The sequence below is a fragment of the Blennius ocellaris genome (assembly GCF_963422515.1).
Source record: "Blennius ocellaris genome assembly, contig: SCAFFOLD_263, whole genome shotgun sequence".
NCBI classification, from domain to species: domain Eukaryota; kingdom Metazoa; phylum Chordata; class Actinopteri; order Blenniiformes; family Blenniidae; genus Blennius; species Blennius ocellaris.
In genome coordinates this window covers 14154-40816 of record NW_027662292.1, presented here as the reverse complement: position 1 = coordinate 40816, position 26663 = coordinate 14154, and the positions used below count along the sequence as shown (strand labels likewise).

General features: G+C 48.5%; 1 protein-coding gene across 1 annotated transcript; it reads left to right on the top strand.

Annotated features, from left to right (window-relative positions):
• Positions 1-2079: 2079 nt before the first annotated feature.
• Positions 2080-24870, top strand: LOC308147920 (papilin-like; the record flags this gene model as incomplete). The annotated part of the gene is given in 17 exon segments (XM_080521303.1): positions 2080-2284; positions 2364-2540; positions 5801-5951; positions 6883-6963; positions 8216-8414; positions 9550-9634; positions 9720-9846; positions 11802-12375; positions 14878-15036; positions 15141-15268; positions 18030-18084; positions 18196-18257; positions 18260-18350; positions 20442-20569; positions 21368-21476; positions 22383-22558; positions 24319-24870. Coding segments are annotated over 17 exon segments (2659 nt in total), but the record flags the coding sequence as incomplete, so codon positions are not given.
• Positions 24871-26663: the final 1793 nt, after the last annotated feature.

Genomic DNA, 26663 nt, shown 5'->3' with positions numbered 1-26663 from the left:
GCATTACCACCATCACACCAAGCCTCAGCATTACCACCATCACACCAAGCCTCAGCATTACCACATCACACACAGCCTCAGCATTACCACATCACACACAGCCTCAGCATTACCACATCAGACACAGCCTCAGCATTACCACCATCACACCAAGCCTCAGCATTACCACCATCACACCAAGCCTCAGCATTACCACATCACACACAGCCTCAGCATTACACATCAGACACAGCCTCAGCATTACCACCATCACACCAGGCCTCAGCATTACCACCATCACACCAAGCCTCAGCATTACCACCATCACACCAAGCCTCAGCATTACCACATCACACACAGCCTCAGCATTACCACATCACACACAGCCTCAGCATTACCACCATCACACCAGGCCTCAGCATTACCACCATCACACCAAGCCTCAGCATTACCACATCACACACAGCCTCAGCATTACCACATCACACCAAGCCTCAGCATTACCACCATCACACCAGGCCTCAGCATTACCACCATCACACCAAGCCTCAGCATTACCACATCACACACAGCCTCAGCATTACCACATCACACCAAGCCTCAGCATTACCACCATCACACCAGGCCTCAGCATTACCACCATCACACCAAGCCTCAGCATTACCACATCACACACAGCCTCAGCATTACCACATCACACACAGCCTCAGCATTACCACATCAGACACAGCCTCAGCATTACCACCATCACACCAAGCCTCAGCATTACCACCATCACACCAAGCCTCAGCATTACCACATCACACACAGCCTCAGCATTACCACATCAGACACAGCCTCAGCATTACCACCATCACACCAGGCCTCAGCATTACCACCATCACACCAAGCCTCAGCATTACCACCATCACACCAAGCCTCAGCATTACCACATCACACACAGCCTCAGCATTACCACATCACACACAGCCTCAGCATTACCACCATCACACCAGGCCTCAGCATTACCACCATCACACCAAGCCTCAGCATTACCACATCACACACAGCCTCAGCATTACCACATCACACCAAGCCTCAGCATTACCACCATCACACCAGGCCTCAGCATTACCACCATCACACCAAGCCTCAGCATTACCACATCACACACAGCCTCAGCATTACCACATCACACCAAGCCTCAGCATTACCACCATCACACCAGGCCTCAGCATTACCACCATCACACCAAGCCTCAGCATTAGCACCATCACTACAGGCTGTTTGTGGCCATTCCAGTAGCTTTTGCTGTATTTAGTGCTGTTTTGTGTCGTCACTCTAGTTTCAATGTGGTAAACTGATCAGTCTGTCTCAAAGGATCCTGTCTTTCCTGTGTGTTTGTCTGAAGCGTTACAAAGCCGTACAAGCTGTTTTTACAAGGTGAAATTCATCTGAACGTTCTTGTATTTTCTTCTCTTCATGCAACAAAACAGTCAATTGAATAAAAAAATGAGTTTTTTGGCTCAAGACTTTATTAATTGTAATTTTTCTCAATAATTTGACAAAACATAGTTGAACCAGTTACAGCGCATCAATAATAATAATAAAATAGATTTTAAAAGTTCGTTTTTTTATGTTTTTTTTTTTTAAAAGTTTACCCAAATGTATTAATCGAAACAGTAAAACTTCCATATTTTTTTAAGGTTTATTACAAACAAGTTCAAATATTTCTTTATAATTTGAGCTTTGAATATTCCTTGAGAACAGACTTTTTTTTTTTTTTTTTAGATATTATGACAAAACATTTTCTTTTACTTTATGTGAAAAATATTGTGCTTTACAAATTACAGTTTCTTCATGTGTTTATTTTAATTAATCATTTGTAGTGAAGCTTATTTAATTCCACTTTATTCATATAAACCACAGTCACTTCCTAGAAAACAAAGAGAAACCCGACAAATCAGATTAGACGGCCTTCTCAAAAAAACCTAAAATACAATTTAAGAGTACATTTCTTTCGACAAGTGTTCCATTTGTTATTTGTTGTTCCATGTTAAATGAAGAGTTGTGGTTCTCGTAAAGCAGCAGTGTTCAGTCTGGCCTCCTGTGGTTCCTCAGCTGGAACACCGGGGAGTGGAACCGCTGCTCCGTCACCTGTGGCGGAGGCTCTCAGGTGCGCAGTGTGCAGTGCGTCTCCCATGAGGCCTCGGGCCCCCGCGTGGTGGAGGACGCCGTCTGCGCGGCCTACGCCGAGGCCCCGCCCTCCCTGCAGACCTGCAACATGCAGGAGTGTGCAGAGTACCGTGTGACGGCGTGGAGCGCCGTGAGTCCAGCAGACCTTCTTCTTCTTCGTCACAACTGAAACGTGGCCAAACCACTGAAGGCCGTGTTGTGCGTTCCAGTGCTCGGTGACCTGTGGCCCCGGAGAGCAGACCAGAGAAGTGACCTGCGCGGGTTCGGGGGGGAGGACGCTGGAGGACACGTCCTGCAGCACGCTGCTCAGACCCGCCGCCGTCCAGCCCTGCACCATGGCCGCCTGCACCAGACACATCGGCTGGCACGTTGGACAGTGGGGACTGGTGAGTGTCTGCTGAGTAATGACCCAACCACTGCAAGGAGGAACTGTGTATTCTATAGACCAGGGGTCGGCAACCTCTAATGCTCAAAGAGCCATTTGGTCCCGTTTCCCACTGAACACAACGTCCAGAGAGACACACACATTTTATTTTGACAGTCTCACAGGAAGACCATGCCAGGAGGACACGACACACAAAACCTTCTTCACTGCTGGTTGACAACTTAATACTAATGTTTACTAATAAACTAAACTACATGAACTAAGCAACACAACACAATCATTAGCAACACTACAAACCTAACATAAGCCCCAATAATTACATTTAAAACACCACAAACAGAAACTCCCATAATGCATTGCAGCTCTCAGCTCCTTTATCGCTACACATTATTAAAATGGAAGATAAATGTGGAGATGTGGATTGTTAGAACCATGAGTGTGATGGTGTGTCTTTAATGTCCTGTAGTTGTTGTGTAATTCACTAGAATGTTCCGTCACTCTCAACAAGTCTGGAATGAACCTCCTGGAACTGTCGGCTTTTACTGTGAAAGGTACAGGAAGCTCCCAGCTTCAGACACCAGTTGAGCCGCTGTCATGACCTGCAGCCGCAATTCTACGTCCCTCTCTAGGTGGCCTTGCCTCCCCCTCTCTGGGTGGCTTTGCCTCCTTACGTCCCTCTCTGGGTGGCTTTGCCTCCTTACGTCCCTCTCTGGGTGGCTTTGCCTCCTTACGTCCCTCTCTGGGTGGCCTTGCCTCCTTACGTCCCTCTCTGGATGGCTTTGCCTCCTTACGTCCCTCTCTGGGTGGCTTTGCCTCCTTACTTCCCTCTCTGGGTGGCTTTGCCTACTTACGTCCCTCTCTGGGTGCCTTGCCTCCTTACGTCCCTCTCTGGGTGGCTTTGCCTCCTTACGTCCCTCCAGGATGAACTGCAGTGGGACGAGGGACCAAAGAGCCGCGGGTTGACGACCCCTGCTCTAGACCCACATAAGGAACTAGGAATGCTAAAGAGAGGCTGGAATGAAGGCCCAGAACAATATGTCCAAATATTACCCATGAAAATAGAACACAAGCAGTCGTGTCGCTTGTGTAGCAAGGGTCACTGGATAACGATCCTGGGTGGGTCTGGGGTTGGTGTTGGCTGGTGGGGGGGAGGGGCTGGTATGAACTCGATTGGTCAGCTGCTGTTGGACGTCTGTGCTCATCATGGAACACAAAGGTGCTCAGCAGTGGACTTGCTACCAGAAGTTCTCGGTTCTTGTTGAGTCCGTACCTTCTGGACACTCGGGTGAAGAGATTGCAGAGCTTCAGCTGGTCACCGTCTGGTGGTGAGTCGGATCAGGTGGCAGGAAGACCGTGAGCCCGACCCGGCAGGCCCAGACGTACTGAGGGTCTGCTGGAACGGTGAGCAGAGGACTGCGTACAAAAGGATTTCCGCTCCCATCCCCAGGAGAATTTCTCCAGGACCCGCTGGAGAGACGATATCTCTGGTTTGGTCGGGGAGGGACTTGGCAACCCCCCCAGGAGCACTGGAGTCGCTTAGACCAGTGTTTTTCAACCACTGCGCCGCGGCACACTGGTGTTTCCGCGAGATCTCGTCAGGTGTGCTGTGGGAAAGTATCCAATTTCACATTTTTTTCTAAAAATCATTTGCTCTCAGAGCCGCTGTCAGCTGTGAGAGCAGTGTGTTGCAGAGTAATCATGTATAAATACTCTTCACCACTAGAGGGCAGCACAGAACTTTGCCGGTGAAATGTAAAGTGACAGACGTCAGTGTGGTTCATCTCCACCTCCTGCTACCATCTTGTATCAAAGTACTGTGTCAGTGACAGTGATGGAGAAGTTTTTGAAAACCAGGATCTCAGCTCTTCATCCATCAGGTCCAGGTTTCACACTGACGGAGTCACTATTAAAAAAAGTCCTTGCTTTCTGGATTTACTGGATTCCTGTTGATAAAACTTTGATGAGAAAGACTTTATATTGTTAATAGAGGCTACAGAGTTTAACATTTTAACATTTTCGGGTGGAGGTGTGACTCCAGAGTTTTCCAAAGAAAAAAGTGTGCCTTGGCTCAAAAAGGTTGAAAAAGGGGTTAGAGGACGGAGTGTCTGAACGCCTTTGCAGAATCCACCAAGCGTTGTGTTGTTCACCCACTAATAGTGAACGTGAGCTGGGTTTACACCGTCGATGACGTGTCGCACCGAGACCGCGGGACGTCAAAATCGTCCTCGAACTCGAACTCCTGGAGTGAAATATAAAGTGCTTTAAGATTGGAGGAGAACGGCGCCACCAGGAGTGGATAAATCCTCTGGATTGTTACGTTACGCTATAAAACCCACGGAGTGAGCATGAGGACGTGGATTCATCGTCACATCCACGGTCTGTGTGTAAAGTTTAGACCAGGGGGGTCAAAGTCATTTCAGTTGAGGGGCCACATCAACCTGACCTGACCTCTGGAGGGCCGACAAGTCAAACAGAACATATTAAACTGTAGATACGGACAAATGCAAAGTCTCTCCTTCTTTTGATTCTTTTGTAACTGCAAGAATTTGCCATTTGTCTATTCTGAAATTTACATATTAAAGTTAATCAGTAATTATTAATATTATATTAAAAACCCCTCAGTCACCTGTATCTGGATATCGTATTCGGGATTAAAACAATTTGTCATCTTCTGGAAATTGTTTTGAGTTTACGTGTCTAAAGTATCACTTCACATACGTTGGACTTATTGTTTTATTGTGAAAGGCGTTGCGTCATGTGACCTCCACAGACGCATTAATGTCGGGGGTCAAATTCTGACCAAGGGCGGTTTTGAATGTCATTATTTGCCAATCTAGTGTTTTTAGATCAGAATCTGTCAGTTTTCATTTTTATACTTCGTACTTCAAAAATCACAAGGCGGCCGGATTGGATGGTCTGGTGGGCCGGTTCTGGCCCCCGGCCCGCATGTTTGACACCCCTGGCATAGAGGGTCCTTCAGAGGGAACGGAGGAGGACAGATATCACTGACATGAGGAAACACCAGTCTGATCCAGAGCCTGAATTCCTCGGGACACATGCTAACGTGGCTAACAGTAAAGCTAACAGTAAAGCTAACGGCCGGCTCAGGGAGCAGAACAGTGAGACAGCAGCTCCGACTCTTTTTAACCATTACAAATGCCGACTGACGAGTCAGTAATATGACATAACGGTGACCGGCTACCAGGCCTCTCCTGCCACCTTGTCCACATTATTCACCGCGATGCGTGTTTTCCCCGGCAGTGTTCCAGGAGCTGCAGCTCGGGCTCTCGAGAGCGTCAGGTGACCTGCTCGGACGGGGAGAGGAACCTGCACCCGGTGGAGCGGTGTAGCGCCCTGCCCAAGCCCTCCACCGTGGGGCGCTGCAACTCCCAGCCATGCTACAGCCCACAAGGTGAGGAGGACACGGCGTTTTCCACAGTCGGTGTTTGTCGTCTGTTACTTTTCGAATGTTCTCTTCACTTTCATCACGGGACTAAATCGATAAGCCGAAAAAACTGAACTGTATTGGAGCAGCATCGACACTCTGGAGTCATGAGCAGATCTACTGCAGTACTGCGTGCGTTTAGTTTTCCTGTTTACGCGGAGATGGAGAGCAGTGCAATTTCTAAAACGTCGCACTACAGGAGCCATTTACAAAGAAGAAAGTCAACATGCAAACTGAAATTGGCAGTTTTTACTTGACAGCGTCGTCCTGGAAACAGGGCCTCAATGAAATATTTGCCAGTATTTCTTCATCCAACTGCGTCTTCTACTGCAGCCCCGCACTGACAAGGTTCCAACGTCTGCAATGCAAAGTCAAAGCCAAAGGTTCTAATGTGCAATGCTTTTGTTTTCAAAGAATAAAAGACGGGTTTGACGTGTGACTGGTGAACTGAAAGACGAGCAGAAGGTGCTGATGGCCTTGCAGATTGAGAGCTGAAACTCTAAATCTAGAAATGGATATACCGAAGTATAGTTCCAACATCTCCGCCTGTTGCAGCCCAAACTACTGCTGAAGGTGAAGAAGACGACTGAGCCCACTGTTCCTGTAGCGTTGCTCTCATGTTCAGCTGAACAACCTCTCGTTTCAACGCCCAAACAACAGAGAGGGTTTGAAGAAGCCCTTCCCGCTCTCAGGTTGGACCGTCGTCACAGGCGGCCGGCCGAAACAGAGTCAGAACTCTGGCAGACGAACCAAAATCAGCCCAGGCTCATGAGCTTTTAACCTCGGTGCCGAACTTTGGAACAGAAGTGGCTGAATGGAAGATGACGTCGTCTTTTATATTCACACCCATGTTTTTTTCTGTCACTTCTTCCTGCCGTTCCGCCCGATGTTCTCACAGTGGTTCCCAGCGTCCAGGACCCTCGAGGACACGACGGCTCTCACACTGTCTTGCGGCCGGTTGTGGAAGAGCGTGCAACAGGTTGGAATCCAATTCTTCTGTTTCCCAAATAAGGCCGAAGGCTCTCGATCCTAAACAAATCATGTTGAATAGAAATAAATGAATGGGTGGAGTATTGATTTTTTTTTTTTTTAAAGGCAAGGCAAGGCAAGGCAAGCTTATTTATGTAGCACAATTCAAACACAAGGCAATTGACAGTGCTTTACAAAGAAATGAAAGAAATATGGAATAAAAGAAATACATTAAAGCTTCAGAAGAAATGAAAGAAATGCATTATAGTATAATACATAAGGTAAGAGATTTAATAAGATAAGTTTAATAAAGTAAGTCAAGTCTATTTTTATTCAAAAACCTGAGCAAATAAGAATGTTTTAAGTCCAGATTTAGAAGAAGTGAGTGTTTCATCAGTCTTCAGGTGTTCAGGAAGTTTGTTCCACAGGTGAGGAGGTAGGAACTAAAAGCTGCTTCACCTTGTTTCTTCAGACTCTCGGAACAGTGAGGGAACCTCTTCCTGAGGACCTCAGAGGTCTGGAGGTTCTAGATTCTACAAGTCAGTCTGAGATTATTTAGGCCATTCAAAACTTTATAGACCAGAGTTTAGAGTTAAAAACACTTTATCTTTAGAGTACAAAGTATTTAAAGTGTAATGAATCTGAAAATAAATGAAAATAAGTGCATGTAAAACCACAAGTCAAACAGCTGCAGCCTCCAAACTTCCATTAACTGAATCCGACGTGATATAAAGAGAGAAACATTGAGTCCTGAGTCGAGACTTTAGTTCATCCTGAGTTCATCAACAGTTCAGTCTGGAGCATCTTATCCTTCTGAAAACCTTCCCATCATGCTTTGGACCAGTGAGTGTTAACTGTAGGTGTGAATGCCCCCCCCCCCCACCCCCACCCACCCCCACCCCGATGTACCCAGCAGTCTGTCCTCGCACTAATTATCCTGAGTGACATGTTTTCATCGTCATTGTTGGCCTGATTAAAATATTTCCAGAGCAGTGGAGTGTGCTCCTGCCGGCCCCGGTGCTTCTGGAATACGAGCCGTCGTAGCGGGCTGGAATGTGAATTTCACATTTCCTCCGAACCACTTTGGAAGAAAAAATAGACAAATAAAACTTTTCTTTTTTTCAAAGTATTTACTATGAACTCAAACTCTCCCCAGCCCGCTGCATGCTCGCTCTGAGTTTTAAAAAGACACTCAGCCTGTGTGGTTTGTGACGCATGACATCCCTCCACCGCCCCCCCCCCCCCCCCCCCCCCCCCCACAGCCGGCCGGCCGGAGACGAGGGACCCCACCCAGACCGGCGCCGTCCAGGACCCCCACGGCTCCGCCCCGGCGCTCCACTGCTCCCAGTCCTACTATGGCTGCTGCCCGGACGGCCGCACCTCAGCAGGGGGCCCCCAGGGGCTGGGCTGCCCCCGGGGCCCCGCCCCCACCCCGGTCCAGCCGGACTGCAGCCAGACCAGGTAGTGACCCCCGTCATTAACCCTGGAGGGGCCTGGGGGGTGAGGCTGGTGGACCGCAGCCTCTGGAATGTGGACCAGGACCACAATGAGCTCCTCCAGGGACCACACCGTCCATACCGTCCCCACCGTCCATACTGTCCACACCGTCCACACCGACCACACCGTCCACACCGTCCATACTGTCCACACCATCCACACCGTCCATACTGTCCACACCGTCCACACACCGTCCACACCGATCACACCGTCCACACCGTCCACACACCGTCCACACCGTCCACACCGACCACACCGTCCACACCGATCACACCGTCCACACCGACCACACCGATCACACCGTCCACACCGTCCACACCATCCACACCGTCCACACTGACCACACCGTCCACACCGTCCACACCGTCCACACCGTCCATACCGACCACACCGTCCACACTGACCACACCGTCCATACTGACCACACCGTCCACACTGTCCACACCGACCACACCGTCCATACCGACCACACCGTCCACACTGACCACACCGTCCACACCGACCACACCGTCCACACCGTCCACACCGTCCACACCGGACCCTACATTTTACCACTCTTTGTAGGGACTGCGCTCTGGGTGGCCTTGCCTCCTTACGTCCCTCTCTGGGTGGCCTTGCCTCCTTACGTCCCTCTCTGGGTGGCCTTGCCTCCTTACGTCCCTCTCTGGGTGTCTTTGCCTCCTTACGTCCCTCTCTGGGTGGCCTTGCCTCCTTACGTCCCTCTCTGGGTGTCTTTGCCTCCTTACGTCCCTCTCTGGGTGTCTTTGCCTCCTTACGTCCCTCTCTGGGTGTCTTTGCCTCCTTACGTCCCTCTCTGGGTGTCTTTGCCTCCTTACGTCCCTCTCTGGGTGGCCTTGCCTCCTTACGTCCCTCTCTGGGTGGCCTTGCCTCCTTACGTCCCTCTCTGGGTGGCCTTGCCTCCTTACGTCCCTCTCTGGGTGGCCTTGCCTCCTTACGTCCCTCCAGGATGAAGTGCAGTGGGACGGAGGCTCCAGAAGGACCACAGAGCGTTGGGTTGCCGACCCCTGGTCTAAGTCGTACAGTTCTCTTGTAGTTGGCCTCCATGTGCAGAACGTTTAGTTTCACTGTTCCCCGTCAGTTACGGCTGCTGCAGAGACGGAGTGGCTGCAGCTCAGGGCCCCAACAAGGAAGGCTGTGTGGAGTTTGAGGCGCCTCCACCCACTGTAAGAAACACCAGACGCTTTAAACCGACATCCCTCTTCATCCGGCTTCTATTCCTCTCAGTGTGGCCGTTCCTTGTCTCCTCAGGCTGCTCCTTCTCTCCCCACTGAGAACGCCGCTCAGTGCCGGACCACCACCTACGGCTGCTGCTACGACCGGACCACACCTGCAGGGGGCGCCAACGGAGAGGCGTGCCCCGATCCACCCAACCACGGTGAGAGTCCTGCTTTGACTGCCCTCAGAGGTGCAATGTGTTTAGTTTCTCTTTCAATCAGATCAGTAGAAAAGCGTAATGTGATAAATAAGAGGTATTATTGGGTATTATTGTGATCGGCACCTTTGACGACACCCGCTGAGCGCTGGAATCTCCATGTTAGTCACCTGACCCCTTAACTAGGAAGTACAAGACTCATGGAAATGTATTAATACAACAGTGTCTGGATGTCCATTCAGGAAGATGTGATCACAGTAATGAATGTAGCTTCAGCAGTATTTGTTCAGTCAGTTCCTTCCACTGGAAACGCTGAAGCCAGAGAAAGAGGAACAACATTTCCGTCCTCCAGTTCAGGAAAAAGGACAGTCAAAGTCCTTTCTATTTCTATTTCTCTGTCGGGGTACTTCACAACGTTGTATTTCTCTGTCGGTGTACTTCAAAATGTTGTATTTCTCTGTCGGTGTACTTCACAACGTTGTGTTTCTCTGTCGGGGTACTTCACAAGGTTGTGTTTCTCTGTCGGGGTACTTAACAACGTTGTGTTTCTCTGTCAGGGTACTTCACAACACAACGTTGTGTTTCTCTGTCAGGGTACTTCACAACGTTGTATTTCTCTGTCGGGGTACTTCACAACGTTGTATTTCTCTGTCGGGGTACTTCACAACGTTGTGTTTCTCTGTCGGGGTACTTCACAACGTTGTATTTCTCTGTCGGGGTACTTCACAACGTTGTGTTTCTCTGTCGGGGTACTTCACAGCGTTGTGTTTCTCTGTCGGGGTACTTCACAACGTTGTGTTTCTCTGTCGGGGTACTTCACAACGTTGTGTTTCTCTGTCGGGGTACTTCACAACGTTGTATTTCTCTGTCGGGGTACTTCACAACGTTGTATTTCTCTGTCGGGGTACTTCACAAGGTTGTGTTTCTCTGTCGGTGTACTTCACAACGTTGTATTTCTCTGTTGGTGTACTTCACAAGGTTGTATTTCTCTGTCGGGGTACTTCACAACGTTGTATTTCTCTGTTGGGGTACTTCACAACGTTGTATTTCTCTGTCGGGGTACTTCACAACGTTGTGTTTCTCTGTCGGGGTACTTCACAACGTTGTGTTTCTCTGTCGGGGTACTTCACAACGTTGTATTTCTCTGTCGGGGTACTTCACAACGTTGTATTTCTCTGTCGGGGTACTTCACAAGGTTGTGTTTCTCTGTCGGTGTACTTCACAACATTGTATTTCTCTGTCGGGGTACTTCACAACGTTGTATTTCTCTGTCGGGGTACTTCACAACGTTGTATTTCTCTGTCGGTGTACTTCACAAGGTTGTGTTTCTCTGTCGGGGTACTTCACAACGTTGTGTTTCTCTGTCGGGGTACTTCACAACGTTGTATTTCTCTGTCGGGGTACTTCACAAGGTTGTGTTTCTCTGTCGGTGTACTTCACAACATTGTATTTCTCTGTCGGGGTACTTCACAACGTTGTATTTCTCTGTCGGGGTACTTCACAACGTTGTATTTCTCTGTCGGTGTACTTCACAAGGTTGTGTTTCTCTGTCGGGGTACTTCACAACGTTGTGTTTCTCTGTCGGTGTACTTCACAACATTGTGTTTCTCTGTCGGTGTACTTCACAAGGTTGTGTTTCTCTGTCGGTGTACTTCACAACGTTGTGTTTCTCTGTCGGTGTACTTCACAACATTGTATTTCTCTGTCGGGGTACTTCACAACGTTGTATTTCTCTGTCGGTGTACTTCACAAGGTTGTGTTTCTCTGTCGGGGTACTTCACAACATTGTGTTTCTCTGTCGGTGTACTTCACAACATTGTGTTTCTCTGTCGGTGTACTTCACAACATTGTGTTTCTCTGTCGGTGTACTTCACAAGGTTGTGTTTCTCTGTCGGTGTACTTCACAACGTTGTGTTTGTAGTTGAATTCCCTGTTGACGGATGGTTTCTTTGCTGCAGTGGAGCGATCCCTCTGCTCTCTGCCTCGCGCCGCCGGCTCCTGCAGCAGCTGGGTGTCACGCTACCACTTCGACGTCCTCACATCCAAGTGTGCACACTTCTGGTACGGCGGTTGCCATGGCAACAGCAACAACTTCATGACCCGGGCAGAGTGTCAGAGGGCCTGTCCCGTCACCTCGCCTGGTCTGCCAGGCCCCGCGAGAGAACCCACCCCAGCGAGAGAACCCACCCCCGCGAGAGAGAGCACCCCCGCTAGAGAGAGCACCCCCTCTAGAGAACCCACCCCTGCCAGAGAACCCACCCCTGCCAGAGAGCCCACCCCGGGAAGGACCCCCGGTGGTGGACGGAGCCCGTCAGGAGCAGGTTCCAGAGCAGGAAGCTCCACAGCCGGAGGTTCCACAGACGCAACGTCACGCAGCATGGGCGGGACCTTCACCGTCCAGGGCGGTTCTGCCGGTGGAACCGGCAGACAGGCCACCAGTGCAGCCACGCACGCCCACAGAGGTCGACTGTACCTGCGGCCACGCCGGCCGGCGCCCGCCGCCGCCGCACAGCACGCGGGTCCAGCTGCCAGGTAAGACCACCTGAAGACCCTCAGGGAGCACAGCACAGGGCTCAGCCTCGCCCTGCTGGTTCCAGTCCTGTAGGACTGCTGAAGGAACCAGGAACCGCCAAACCGTGAGCTGAAGACCAAACCTCTGCCTCATTAACTCCACCTCAAGTATGATGATGAAGCTGATGTTCACTTGATTTCAGTGAATTGAGCCCGGTGCATCAATATGTCACACTTGCACAGTTCTTTTTTTTTTTTATGTTGAAGCACAACGCTAACATTATGCAATCGAATTATTAGCATGCTTGCTAGCGGAGGGTCTGCAATTGTTGAAGTGAAGGATAGATTTTTTTTCTTTTTTCTTTTTAGGCTTTAAATAGAAATTGGCTGACTTAAATGATCGTAATGAACCATCAAGTCTTGCTCCTCCGGTGGTTTAACTGGTGGCGTGGGGTGTGTGTCGGTGACACTCACGAGGCCCTGCGGTCACAAGTGTTAGTTCCTGGAATGATGTTCGATTCTCCGCTTTGATTTTTCTATTGAAAGCCAAAAAAAAGAAAAAGAAAACTGTTGTGTGTTGTGCTTCATGTCACCCGACCTGCTTCTCTGTCAGGCTAAACTCTGGCTGCTTGTAGACACGCCCCCCACGCCACGCCCCCCCCCACGCCACGCCCACTTCCTGTAGCGCCACCTTGTTTCTTTAACCTCCACACAATGTGAGAGGAAGTCAGAAAACTCACAGCCACCCGACATGGACACACATTCTGTCTAAGGCTTTTGGGACTCTTCACTGTTTGTCTGGAGTTTATTTTCCTGCTACCTCACTGTTGTTCGACCGCCACTGTTGGGCTTTGTCTTTCCATCTACTTGTCATGAGATCAAACTAATAAACGTTGTGCTGTGATGCTTCATGTCATTGTATGTATATATGTCATCACTAAAACACTTTGTTTTGTGTTGGGGGGGTTTAAATGGTGAAAAAGACTCTGGGCTCCATCTTACTTGTGTCGTACTGCAGAACCGATCACTTCTGTTGCTCTTTAATTCAGCTTTAATCACTGTTTTAAGAAGTAAGACTGATTGTGCTTCTGACGTGACGACATGGTGGTGGAGCGGTAAACTCAATACACCCTCGGAAGATGTGCTCAAAATCCTGCAGTTTTTTTCTGAATCCAAAAAAAAGAAAAGAAAATTAAAGCTGCAAGCAGCATTGGCTGGGACCTCGTTCAAGCCTGTCGGGGTGGGCACGATCTTCTAGACCGGATCAGAAAGAATTTTGGAAGTTTTTTATCATTTTTTTTTTTAAATGACTTTTATTTTGAAATTTTTAAAAAATAAAACAGCGTCAAAACCAGCTAATTAGCTAGTGATTCGTGACCGCAGCACCCCCATTAGGCCACCTACCAAATCTCAGCTCAATCGGACAATGTTTGCTAGCATGCTAACGGGCATGCTAGGCCGCAAGCTAGCCAATCCACCTGAAAATCTCAGATGGTATTCGGCAGGGGCCCCCGAGCCGGAATCTAGTTTTACTTCAATTCTGGTGTGAATGACACAGTGCTGATGGAACATGAAAGGTTTTTCAAAACCTGCCACCGACATGAATTTGAGGACCTTAGGCCTTTCACGAGTCCCTAGATATCAGCATGAGACAACAGCAGGATCTTCACATGCACATTGAAAGAAGTAGGATAGAAAAGTTTGCTTCACCTGAAGCCAGAGACAGAGGACGGGGAGGATCACCACGACGACAGCACTCGTTCTCTCTTCACTCCTCACATACGAACAGAGTTTTCTTTTTTGTGTTTTTTAAAAGACATTGGCCTGAATTGAAGAGATCCCAGTACCATCAGATGTTTAGAGCGGTCTCTGGAGGAGGACGGTGACACCATGTGCTCACAGACCCACAGCTGAAGCTTCATTTGTCGCATGATCCCTGATAGAGGACAGAAGAAAGTCCAGGATTTGGGACATTTTTTGGGGGGCGGGGGGGTTCGACAGTCATACAGTAGCAGCTTGTTATTCGGAGGATTCCGGCCTGAGCTCCTCCACTGTGTGGAGATTCAGGTCCTCTATGAAGGAAAAGGCTTGAGAACAGTAGAACCACATGGCCGGCATGAGACGCTTCTTTCAATAGACCACTGGGCAAAACATCGGTAGACGACGAGGTGCACTTTTTGATTGTGACAACGATTCTCACCGTGGTGTTTGAACGCAGCGCCGTACTTCAGGGGTTTATTAGCAGTGCGTCGTCGGGTGGTGGTCAGTGATTGGTCTCCTCACTCTCCATGTTGCATGAGCCTCTTGCATGTCAGTGTTGGATCCTCCTCCTCCTCCTGCCGGGTCGTGGGCACTCTTTATGCTCCAGTTGGCCAACAAAACAAGCATAAAGTGACTTCCAATCTCTCCTTTCCCACAAATCTCTCTTCTTTTGCCCCCTCCCCCCCTTCCTGGTGTTGTCCTTTGTTTTTCTTCTTTCCTTCCTGTTGTCTCTCCTGGTCCCGCCGTCCCCCGCCCGCTCAGCTTGACCCTGGGAGGAGTGTCCATCGATAAGAGCGACCCCTCCACGGTGGAGGCCCTGGCCGGCCAGACGGTGGTGCTGCCCTGCAGAGTCAGTCCTCCGCCGTCCTCCACCATCGCCGTGGAGTGGAGGAGGGACGGGGTCCCCTTGTCCTCCCGCCGGTCCGTACAAACACACTTCACATGCTTGTGATTAGTGTTTCTATCGTGTGTGTGTGTGTGTGTGTGTTTAACCTGTGTCAGGCTCTGTGCCTCCGTCTCTCCAGGCACCACCAGCAGCCCAACGGCTCCCTGCTGGTCGGTCCTCTCACCACGGGGGACTCCGGCTGGTTCCTGTGTGTCGCTACTAGAGAGCAGGAGAGAGACCACCGCTACATCCACCTGTCAGTCTCTGGTAAGACCTGTGTCTCTGGTAAGACCTGTCAGTCTCTGGTAAGACCTGTGTCTCTGGTAAGACCTGTCAGTCTCTCAATCTCTGGTAAGACCTGTCAGTCTCTGGTAAGACCTGTCAGTCTCTCAGTCTCTGTTAAGACCTGTCAGTGTCTGGTAAGACCTGTCAGTCTCTGTTAAGACCTGTCAGTGTCTGGTAAGACCTGTCAGTCTCTGGTAAGACCTGTCAGTCTCTGTTAAGACCTGTCCGTGTCTGGTAAGACCTATCAGTCTCTAGTAAGACCTGTCAGTCTCTCAGTCTCTGTTAAGACCTGTCAGTGTCTGGTAAGACCTGTCAGTCTCTGGTAAGACCTGTCAGTCTCTGGTAAGACCTGTCAGTCTCTGGTCAGGCCTGCTAGTCTCTGGTAAGACCTGTCAGTCTCTGGTAAGGCCTGTCAGTCTCTGGTCAGACCTGTCAGTCTCTGGTAAGCCACTGCTACATCCACCTGTCAGTGTCTGGTAAGACCTGTCAGTCTCTGTAAGACCTATCAGTCTCTAGTAAGACCTGTCAGTCTCTGGTAAGGCCTGTCAGTCTCTGGTAAGACCTGTCAGTCTCTGGAAAGCTTTCATCCTCTAAATAACTTTGCACTGGTTTTATATATATATATATATATATATATATATATATATAAACTGAAGCTTGTAATGGATAGTCATTGAGGGAAAACCACAGAATTAATTTTGACTCAACACATAGAGACTCATTTTAAATTCAGGGACTATTCTTATCACGTCCTTTTAGCTTTTGGTGAAACTTTTTACGTTAATTAATTAATTAATAAACATCTAACATAAGTCTGGAATTAGGTAGAGTGCAGGTCCACCACTGTGAGGATTTCTAGAAACAAAGTTTTGACCATATTACATGAAATAAGTGGCAATATTATACTGTAACACACACACACACACACACACAGTTGTGGAAAATGTGGCCTCGGGGGGTCGGTATGCACCGGTACGCAGCACCGGCTCTTTTCAGTTTTACCCCTCAGTGTGCCGGGACTTTATTCAAGCGTACGCCTGCATACCGGAACTTTCCGTAATGTTCGGACTAAAAGCCGCTATGTTTTTTACACGCTTTGAACCCAGCGGCTTAAACGATGAGGCTCATCTGTGGATTTTTATGGTAAACAGGCTTCATGCTGTTGATACAAGTGTGACGTGTTCAGGTGCATCACGTAACTCCGCCCTCCGTGGCTGATCGTGTCCTCCTCAGAATCACAGTCAGCAAATACTTTATCAACAGAGATAAAACCCTCAGTGATAGTGTTATTTTGTAGTAATTCACTTGCTCTCTCTCTCTCTCTCTCTCTCTCTCTCTCTCTCTCTCTCTCTTTCTCTCTCTCTTTCTCTCTCTCTCTCTCTCTCTCTCTCTCTCTCGCCGTGTTTAAAACAATTTTTTTCTTAAAAAAGAAAGAAAGGAAAACAAAGCAATCCCACAGTGAAGTTCATGCCGTTACAACGTGTAACACCTGTACTCGCAGTTGGCCTGTACTGTATACTGTATGTACAAATATACGTTTTCTTTATAAATTTGATGGGCGCAGCTTTGTGCTCATGATGTTTGAAACTGGTGTACTGTCTGTACCGTCTGTACCTTCTGTACCGTCTGTACTGTCTGTACCGTCTGTACCATCTGTACTGTCTGTACCGTCTGTACCTTCTGTACCGTCTGTACTGTCTGTACTGTTTGTACTTTCTGTACTGTCTGTACCTTCTGTACTGTCTGTACCGTCTGTGGCCCACATTGAGGTGATCATCATCATCATCATCATCATCATCATCAACGTCAACATTTTTCCCAGAGACACACTGAAATCACACTCCACTGTATCAGTGAACAGAAGAACGTTCTAAGCTGATAGTTCCACTAAACTGCAGCAGGTTCTTGTTCCCCCAGGTTCTTGTTCTAGCAGGTTCTTGTTCCCCCAGGTTCTTGTTCCCCAGGTTCTTGTTCCAGCAGGTTCTTGTTCCCCCAGGTTCTTGTTCCAGCAGGTTCTTGTTCCCCCAGGTTCTTGTTCCAGCAGGTTCTTGTTCCAGCAGGTTCTTGTTCCCCAGGTTCTTGTTCCCCAGGTTCTTGTTCCAGCAGGTTCTTGTTCCCCCAGGTTCTTGTTCCAGCAGGTTCTTGTTCCCCCAGGTTCTTGTTCCAGCAGGTTCTTGTTCTAGCAGGTTCTTGTTCCAGCAGGTTCTTGTTCCCCCAGGTTCTTGTTCCCCCAGGTTCTTGTTCCAGCAGGTTCTTGTTCCCCAGGTTCCTCCCTCACTTCTCTAATGAGTCACTGCAGGTTTTCTTCTCCACAATAACACTTTAACTCCACTCCATACACGTCATGCTGTTTTTGAATCTCACGCTGCTATAACGAGGCAGCTGGTGGTTCCACACGCTGCACCAGGTGCCCACAATGTCCTGGACACTGAATGTGAGGGTTTTGTCCATATTTGTATGAGAGGCTGACGGCAGGTCACTGAGGGAGGACCGACACGTCCTTTGGTTCCACTCAAAGCTCTGGGCGTCGCTGCAGCTGAGCGGCGCTGCAGCGGAGCGAAGAGGAGGGTCAGTCTCTGACCGTCCAGCCAGAGACGGTCCAGCATTGGTCACTGATGAATGTTGGAGAGTTTCTAGCTTGGGAGTTCTCCTTATGGCCAGATTCAGTAAAAACACTGAGTTTAACCCCGCCGAGTGTGGCACAGGGTCATTTTGTGTTTCTGAGCTTCTCTGTGTCACACAGAAGGATCGTCACACCAAGGTCCTACATCGCTGCCCAGAGACGGTCCGTTCCCAAGGTACCGTCAGAACGTGTGTCGGCGATATGAAGCCTTAAATCTCCTTGTGTTCTATGTTGAATTCATGAGGCTGTGACCGAAGCATCACGTTGTGTTTCTTCTACCTCTCAGGTTCAGTATTGATCAGACGAGCTCGTCTTTGGTGGAAATGCGTGGAGGACAAACGGTCAGCCTGCCTGCACCATCATCCCCCCCTCAGCTCTGCAGGCCGTCACGATCCAGTGGACCAAAGATGGACAGACCCTCAGAGACCCCCAGGTACCCATGTCACGCTCTTAGTTTGAAAGAGTCCTCTCCTCCATCTTCACCTCCTCCTCCTCCACCTTCACCTCCTCCTCCTCCTCCACCTTCACCTCCTCCTCCTCCTCCATCTTCACCTCCTCCTCCTCCATCTTCACCTCCTCCTCCTCCTCCTCCACCTTCACCTCCTCCATCTTCACCTCTCCTCCTCCATCTTACTCCTCCTCTCCATCTTCACCTCCTCCTCCATCTTCACCTCCTCCTCCATCTTCACCTCCTCCACCTTCACCTCCTCCTCCATCTTCACCACCTCCTCCATCTTCACCTCCTCCTCCTCCATCTTCACCTCCTCCTCCATCTTCACCTCCTCCTCCTCCATCTTCACCTCCTCCTCCATCTTCACCTCTCCTCCATCTTCACCTCCTCCTCCTGCTCTGCTCGGTCCAGAAACCTCGTATTCAAAGTTTCTAGCTCCTCCTTGATTTTCCTCCATTAGAATATCAGATCCTAGGAGCTGCATTCAGAATCTGCTGTGTCTGTGTGAGCTGGACTGGCTCCGCCCACACACGCCCATCTTGGGAAGAGGAGGAAGTGCTTCCTCTCGTGGTACCATGTGCCAGAGCAGAGCTGCCTGATGTGGGAGGAGTCAAAGGGGAGGAGCCTACCTTGATTGTGATTGGCTAAACCCCTGATGACACTATATAGGGTTTGATTTCTGATTGGCTGCTTGGAGCAACACACTTTTTAAAACCTGGAACAAGCCGGGGAGAGAGAGGACACACTTTCTTCACTTCTGGGGCGTCGCTCCAGATGTGGAGACTATTAGTACTGCTGCAGAACTTTTAAGAAGTAAACTAAGCAGAATGTGACCAGTGTTTGGTCCAGAGATAGAAATGAAGTTCTTGGTTCACCTGCTGCCAAGTCTAACAGCCACTCAACATTTTTACCAGCCATTTTTAAATGTAAGTGTTTATGTGTACAGTTACAGTACAATGCCGAGAAACATACTTTTTTCTTGGATAAGACAAACACATAGTATTTCCCAGTCTGTCCTTGTTACCGGTAAAGTGTGATGCTAATGAATGATTACAGGATAAAAATATCTCAATCCAAGTCTAAATAGACAAAGTGATTCCTAATGAAGGTTAGAAATATATTATCAGTATCTCACTGCAACTACAGGGATTTACAGAAAATCTACTGCGACTGATGTCATATGTTCGCCTACACTGGAGCTAATTAGCATCTTTAGCCACCACTGGCTAAAGGGGCGGGGCTTCCTCTTTCGATCAATCAATGAGCATCTTGCTTTGTCATGCCTTTCCTCCTCTCTGGTGAGGGTTCGGGTTACCCCTCTCTGGTCAGTGGTGGTTTGGGGCAATAGGAGCCGTTGTGATTGTATTAGGGAAGCAGTCAGACTCCAGCATAGACCCGCCAAAATAAGAGCGTGGAATCAGAACACAGGGTGACCCAGCCTGGTCATCAGTTGTTCTTCATAAACAGACCCAGGAGAAAACAGGGAGGGAGGGGGGGGGAGCGAGCACTGACACTGGAGCAACAGCGCCCCTGTGTGGCAGCCCCGGGGCAGTGCAGTGGCAGGAAACCCTCACATGCAGACGGAGAACCCAGGAGAATTCAAACCCTCGGCTTTCAGGCAAGAGAGCTACACCAAGTAACTGCTTACTTTTTATTGACACTAACTGGAAAAGTAACTAACTAGTATCTAAAAAAACTAAATAGCAAGGATTCACTGGATGGATGGAAAAAAATATGAAAATATATATGTGATTTAATTATGCATTTAAAATCCTTTTAGTAACTGATGAAGTAACTGAACTTTTCAAATGGCTTTTACATTACTGGTTGAGTATTAAAATCAACACTTAATAACATCAACATATGTACTAATACTGCATGTACAACATAGCCAATAAAAACAAACATACCACTAAACACAGTTCAGAAACCTTGATTTCTTACTGAGTACCAAAGCTACTAGCAACAAGGCGGTTCTGGTATTCTGGCACTTGGTCATATGTTCCATATTTCACACGTTCTCCATTGACTGTGTGGCTCCAGTGTGAGACGCAGTAACCAGAAGTCTTGCTGTGCTGCAGGATCACCCACCACGCCGACGGCACCTTGATAGTTGGGCCTCTGCAGCCGGAGGACTCGGGCGTCTACACGTGTTCAGCCTCCAGCCCTCAGCAGCTGGAGCACCGCCAGCTGCACCTGCGGGTCCAAGGTGGGTTCGTCCCGCCTCTTTCTCTTTCCTTCTCATCCTGCAGGAGCAGGTTTGGCTCAGTGGGCGACGTTGCTCGTCTTCCGTTCAAACTCCCGTCTATGGGGTTATATTTGTGCCAGAATTCTGGGCGAGCGATGGGAAAATTGGAGCGCAAAAAAATGAATTGTGCAAGTGCACTAATAGCATTTTGAGGAAATATTTAAATTGCGCAAAGACAAATCATTTCTGCGCTCGGTTTCTCTCCACTGCGCTTAACCTGCCTCTCTTACTCGCTCAAATCTCTCCACCTCCGCTCAAGTTCTGCTGTGCGCTAGCTCAAAATGTGCAAAACTGAAATGTGACAGACACGGTTGTCAGGGCAGGCATTGAACTCTGATTGGCTGCTTCGGATTCCGGCAGTGCCTCATAGCCAACGAAGAAGAACAAGAAGAAGAAGAGGGAAAAACAAACCGCGAGGGAAAACAGAAATACAGAAAACTAAAGATAATGATTCTGGATTACAACATTTGTTTTCCCAACCGTGTCTGCTGCTTCACTGTTTTGCACTGAATGCAGGAGGATCGGTGAAGTGAGCCACTGCCCCACCTGGTGGCACAAGATGATTTTACACCACAAATCAGGCTGTGCAACTTGTCAACTTAGTTACTGTTAGGTTGTCTGAAACATCCCAGCTAACTTTAGGTCGTTGTCGATAAAAATATTACTTTCTGCTGTTCTCCCATTGTGGTTCCATTAAAAGTGCCTTTTGAGTTCCGACCTGGTCTGACCATTTGACGATTCTCTGGTTTCCCCGTCCAGCGGATCTGAAGATCACCAGAGCGCCCAATAACATCCAGGTGTCTGAAGGCAGCACGGCTCTGCTGCCCTGTGTGGTGTCAGGAGACAACGTCAACATCGGCTGGTCCAGGTAACCAGGAACTAAAGTACTGGGATAGTTACTTCATTCCACAGTCTAGATGTGAGGGAAGCAGGACGGTGGGGCAACTTCACGTCACTGGTGGAGTTTCTCACCCTGATGCTAACATGGAGGTTGTAGTCAGTGACGCCAGGTGGGAAATGTAGGATTACTGTAGTGCTGGAAAAGTAACCCCTCCAAATACTCACACCTAGAAACAGTTTAGGACCACCATGTAGTATCACAGGCTGGAATATCTGGGCTCAGGATTGGACCAGAGAGCAGACTCCGACTCGGGGGGGGGGGGGGGGGTCATCAGTAGATTTAGAACTTTAATGGAGCCGGTGAAGGAACTGGAGGAGTAATACTGGAACAAGCTGAGTCCAAACATGAAGAAGAGTAAATGATGGACAAACACTCTGGCTCAGACACTGGGGGGGGGGGGGGGGGGTGAAGGGGGCTAAATCCTCAAAACAACGCTCGAGGTCGTTATTCATTAGTCAGTGAAATGTAAAGATGTTGTAGCTAAACCTAAACCCTAAACCTTAAACCCTACCCTAAACCTTAAACCCTACCCTAAACCTTAAACCCTACCCTGAACCTAAACTCTGAACCTCAAACCCTACCCTAAACCTAAACTCCAAACATCAAACCCGACCCTACACCTTGAACCCTACCCTAAACCCAAACCCTGACTTTAATGGCTGAAAGTGTCAACACGAGGACTTTTCTATCAAAACCAGATTATAAAGTCCAGAGGCGTATTTCCTCAGGTGTTTGGTTGTAACGTATTTCCTCAGGTGTTTGGTTGTAACGTATTTCCTCAGGTGTTTGGTTGTAACGTATTTCCTCAGGTGTTTGGTTGTAACAGAGGAACCAGTGAAGCAGCAGGCCTGTTTCTTGTGTCTTTAACGTCAGAAATGGCGTCCTGGTCCGTCCAGATGGCCGTAATGTCCTGACGTCGCCGGACGGCAGCCTGATCATAAACAACGTCAAACCTTCAGACGAGGGCACCTACACCTGTAACGCCTACACTGGGATCTACTCCGTCAGCGCCACGGCTGAAGTCAAGGTCATCAAAGAGCCTCGAGACGGTGAGAACCTCGTCTCAACCTGTAGAGTCTGAACGCAGCTCGTCTCACTGGAATCTCACCGTCGGAGTGGAACTTTACTTTTGGTTCACGTGTTGGTCGACTCAAGAAGCACAATCACTCTGTACTGTAGACACTCACACTGTAGACTCACACTGTAGACTCACACTGTAGACACTCACACTGTAGACACTCACACTGTAGACTCACTGTAGACTCACACTGTAGACACTCACACTGTAGACACTCACACTGTAGACTCACACTGTAGACACTCACACTGTAGACTCACACACTGTAGACACTCACACTGTAGACTCACACTGTAGACACTCACACTGTAGACACTCACACTGTAGACTCACACACTGTAGACACTCACACTGTAGACTCACACTGGAGACACTCACACTGTAGACACTCACACTGTAGACTCACACTGTAGACACTCACACTGTAGACACTCACACTGTAGACTCACTGTAGACTCACACTGTAGACACTCACACTGTAGACACTCACACTGTAGACTCACACTGTAGACACTCACACTGTAGACTCACACACTGTAGACACTCACACTGTAGACTCACACTGTAGACACTCACACTGTAGACACTCACACTGTAGACTCACACACTGTAGACACTCACACTGTAGACTCACACTGGAGACACTCACACTGTAGACTCACTGTAGACTCACACTGTAGACACTCACACTGTAGACACTCACACTGTAGACACTCACACTGTAGACTCACACTGTAGACACTCACACTGTAGACACTCACACTGTAGACTCACACTGGAGACACTCACACTGTAGACACTCACACTGTAGACACTCACACTGTAGACTCACACTGGAGACACTCACACTGTAGACTCACAGTGGAGACACTCACACTGTAGACACTCACACTGTAGACTCACACTGGAGACACTCACACTGTAGACACTCACACTGTAGACTCACACTGTAGACACTCACACTGTAGACACTCACACTGTAGACTCACACTGGAGACACTCACACTGTAGACACTCACACTGTAGACACTCACACTGTAGACTCACACTGTAGACACTCACACTGTAGACACTCACACTGTAGACTCACACTGGAGACACTCACACTGTAGACTCACACTGGAGACACTCACACTGTAGACTCACACTGGAGACACTCACACTGTAGACTCACACACTGTAGACACACACACACTGTAGACCCACACACTGTAGACCCACACACTGTAGACACACACACTGTAGACCCACACACTGTAGACCCACACACTGTAGACACACACACTGTAGACACTCACACTGTAGACACACACTCACACTGTAGACACACTGTAGACACACACACACACAGATTTCTTCAGATCAGTATTTCCATAAAGCCCCGTGGTATTTTCATGATGAGATCAAAACAAGGTCTTTACATTACAATCAATATTATAAGCTATTGCTCAATGTCTGGTTGAACAGTTATACCTATCGGTTTTATTTCCTGATTTGCAGATTATTTCATTGTTTGCCATGACTTGCTCTGTAAAAGGCCAAAAAGACGACCAACCAGTTGAATCGTGTTTCTGTCGTCTGCCCGAGAAATAAAAAGCCACGACGGAGTGTTTGCCTGAGGACTGAAGACCTTCAGTGTGAAAGCTTGTAGCCCACCTCAGACCTGCAGGATGGTTTCTCTCTGCCACGGTTTGGGTTTCCGTCGGTTTAAAAGTTTCCTCTCACCCGCAGACGTTCACCTCCCGCCAGAATGTGTGGATCAGTCGGAACTCGCCAACTGCAAGCTGATCGTTTACGCTCGCCTGTGCTCCAACCCCTACTACTCCAGCTTCTGCTGTGCTAGCTGCACCCGGCTGTCCCGGCGGAGCACGCGGCTGGGCTAGCAGGCTGGGCTAGCAGGCTGGGCTAGCAGGCTGGGCTAGCTGGGCCGACGACGGACATTTCGTGAGCAGAACGCAGGCCGGCCATGTTGAGAACCCACGGCTGCTCTGAGCTGCAGTCGGACACTTTGACAACATGAACTTTCTACTCTGATTTGCTGCTTTTCGCCAAAAGGATTCACGTCCCTGAGCAGGTTGCACAGAAACACAAGTCATTAATGCAGTAAGAGGAAGTGTCTGAGTACCGTAGCACCGACTGGTGATGAGGGATCCCACCGGTTCCACCACCGGTTCCACCAGCATGACACAATGAATATGAAAACATGAAAGAGAGAAAAGCCGCCAGCCTGTGAGGTGGACTGGATGTGATGAGATGTTGCTCTCACCCTGCCACATCTTTTGAAAATACCTTCTTCACTCACTGGACCTACATGTTCTCTGTTTTGAGAGAATCAGGATCATTTACCTTTCAGGTTATTAAATGTTATTTTTAAATGTTTTTTTTTTTTTTTTGTTGCTTCTGTTGGTTTGTTAAGTCTGCTCTGCTCTGAAGCTCTTTGTCGCCACTTTATATTGTTTATTTTTATGGATTTTGATAATAAAATTAATATTTTGATTAAAAAAGATTGACTTTAATGACTTTGGATTTTCCATTTGGCCACAAGATGTCGCTCTACTCAATATTAGACTTTCTTTACTTTGTTCCTCGGTACAACAGCCAGTTGTCAATTTATCTATCTATCTATCTATCATCTGTCTATCATATATCTATCTATCTATCTCTATCATCTATCTATCTATCTATCATATATCTATCTATCATCTATCTGTCTATCTATCTATCTATCTATCTATCTATCTATCTATCATCTATCTGTCTATCTGTCTATCTATCTATCATCTATCTGTCTATCATCTGTCTATCATCTATCTATCTCTCTATCATCTATCTCTCTCTCTCTCTCTCTCTCTCTCTCTATCTATCTATCTATCTATCTATCTATCTATCCATCTGCAAATAGGGTTACATCTGCACAGAAAATGTCCTTCCCCTGGTGGACAGAGGGACATTGTGGTGGACAGAGGGACATTGTGGTGGACAGAGGGACATTGTGGTGGACAGAGGGACATTGCACCGTCCCCCCACCAATCAGAATATATAAAGACCCAGCCTGTTGGTTCCAGCAGCACAGGGACGGGAAGGAAAGGATCAGGATGTGAACATGTCAGACCATTACCTGCACTCTGCACCGTGGCTCCGCCCCCCTGCAGGTGTCGGCCAGCAGAGGGCGCCACGCTGACGGTGTCATAGAGAATCTGAAGGTCCGGGAGGTTCTTTCTGGTGTTTCATGTTGTAGAGAAAAAGCCTGCAGCAGATGAAATGTGCTCATTAATCCTCACTTCAAAAGGAGAGTTCACACCTACCATTACGCTATGGAACGTTATGGATTGTTATGTTATGTCATGGAATGTTATGGTTCATTACATTGCGTTATGGATCACTACGTTATGGAACGTTTTGGATTGTTAGGTTATGTCATGGACCGTTATGGTTCATTACGTTATGGATCGTTACGCTACGCCATGGAATGTTATGGTTCATTACGTTATGGATCGTTACGTTATGGAATGTTATGGTTGATTACGTTATGGATCGTTACGCTACGCCAGTGCTTCTCAAATGGTGGGGCGCGCCCCCCTGGGGGGGCGTGGTGGGGTGTCAGGGGGGGCGCGAGGCGGGCGCGACGTTCAGTATTAGTGTCTTTATTCATGCTTGAACAATAAAAAAAGTGCCTCCAGCCACTAGGTGGCAGCAGTGCTCAAACTAATCAACAGGCTGCCTGTTCAGCCAGTAGAGAAGAAGAAGTACTACACATGAACACCGGTGTACAGAGCTGGAGGAGGAGGAGGAGGAGGAGGAGGAGGAGGAGAGGTGGAGAAGTTTCTGACAGGAGTGAAAAGAAGAAAGGATGAGGCGTCAGAGGAAAAGAAAACAGGTGAGAGTAAACATAAAGCTAGTAAGAGCAGGAGATATGACGATGCTACATCGCCCTTGGGTTTACCGTGAACACGGTCGGAAACGAGGAAACACCCGTTTGTGTTTTATGCCTAAAAACTCTGGCAGCGGAGCATGAAGCCAAATAAATGAAGACGGCACCTGGAGACCATACACCATACACCTGGAGACCATACACC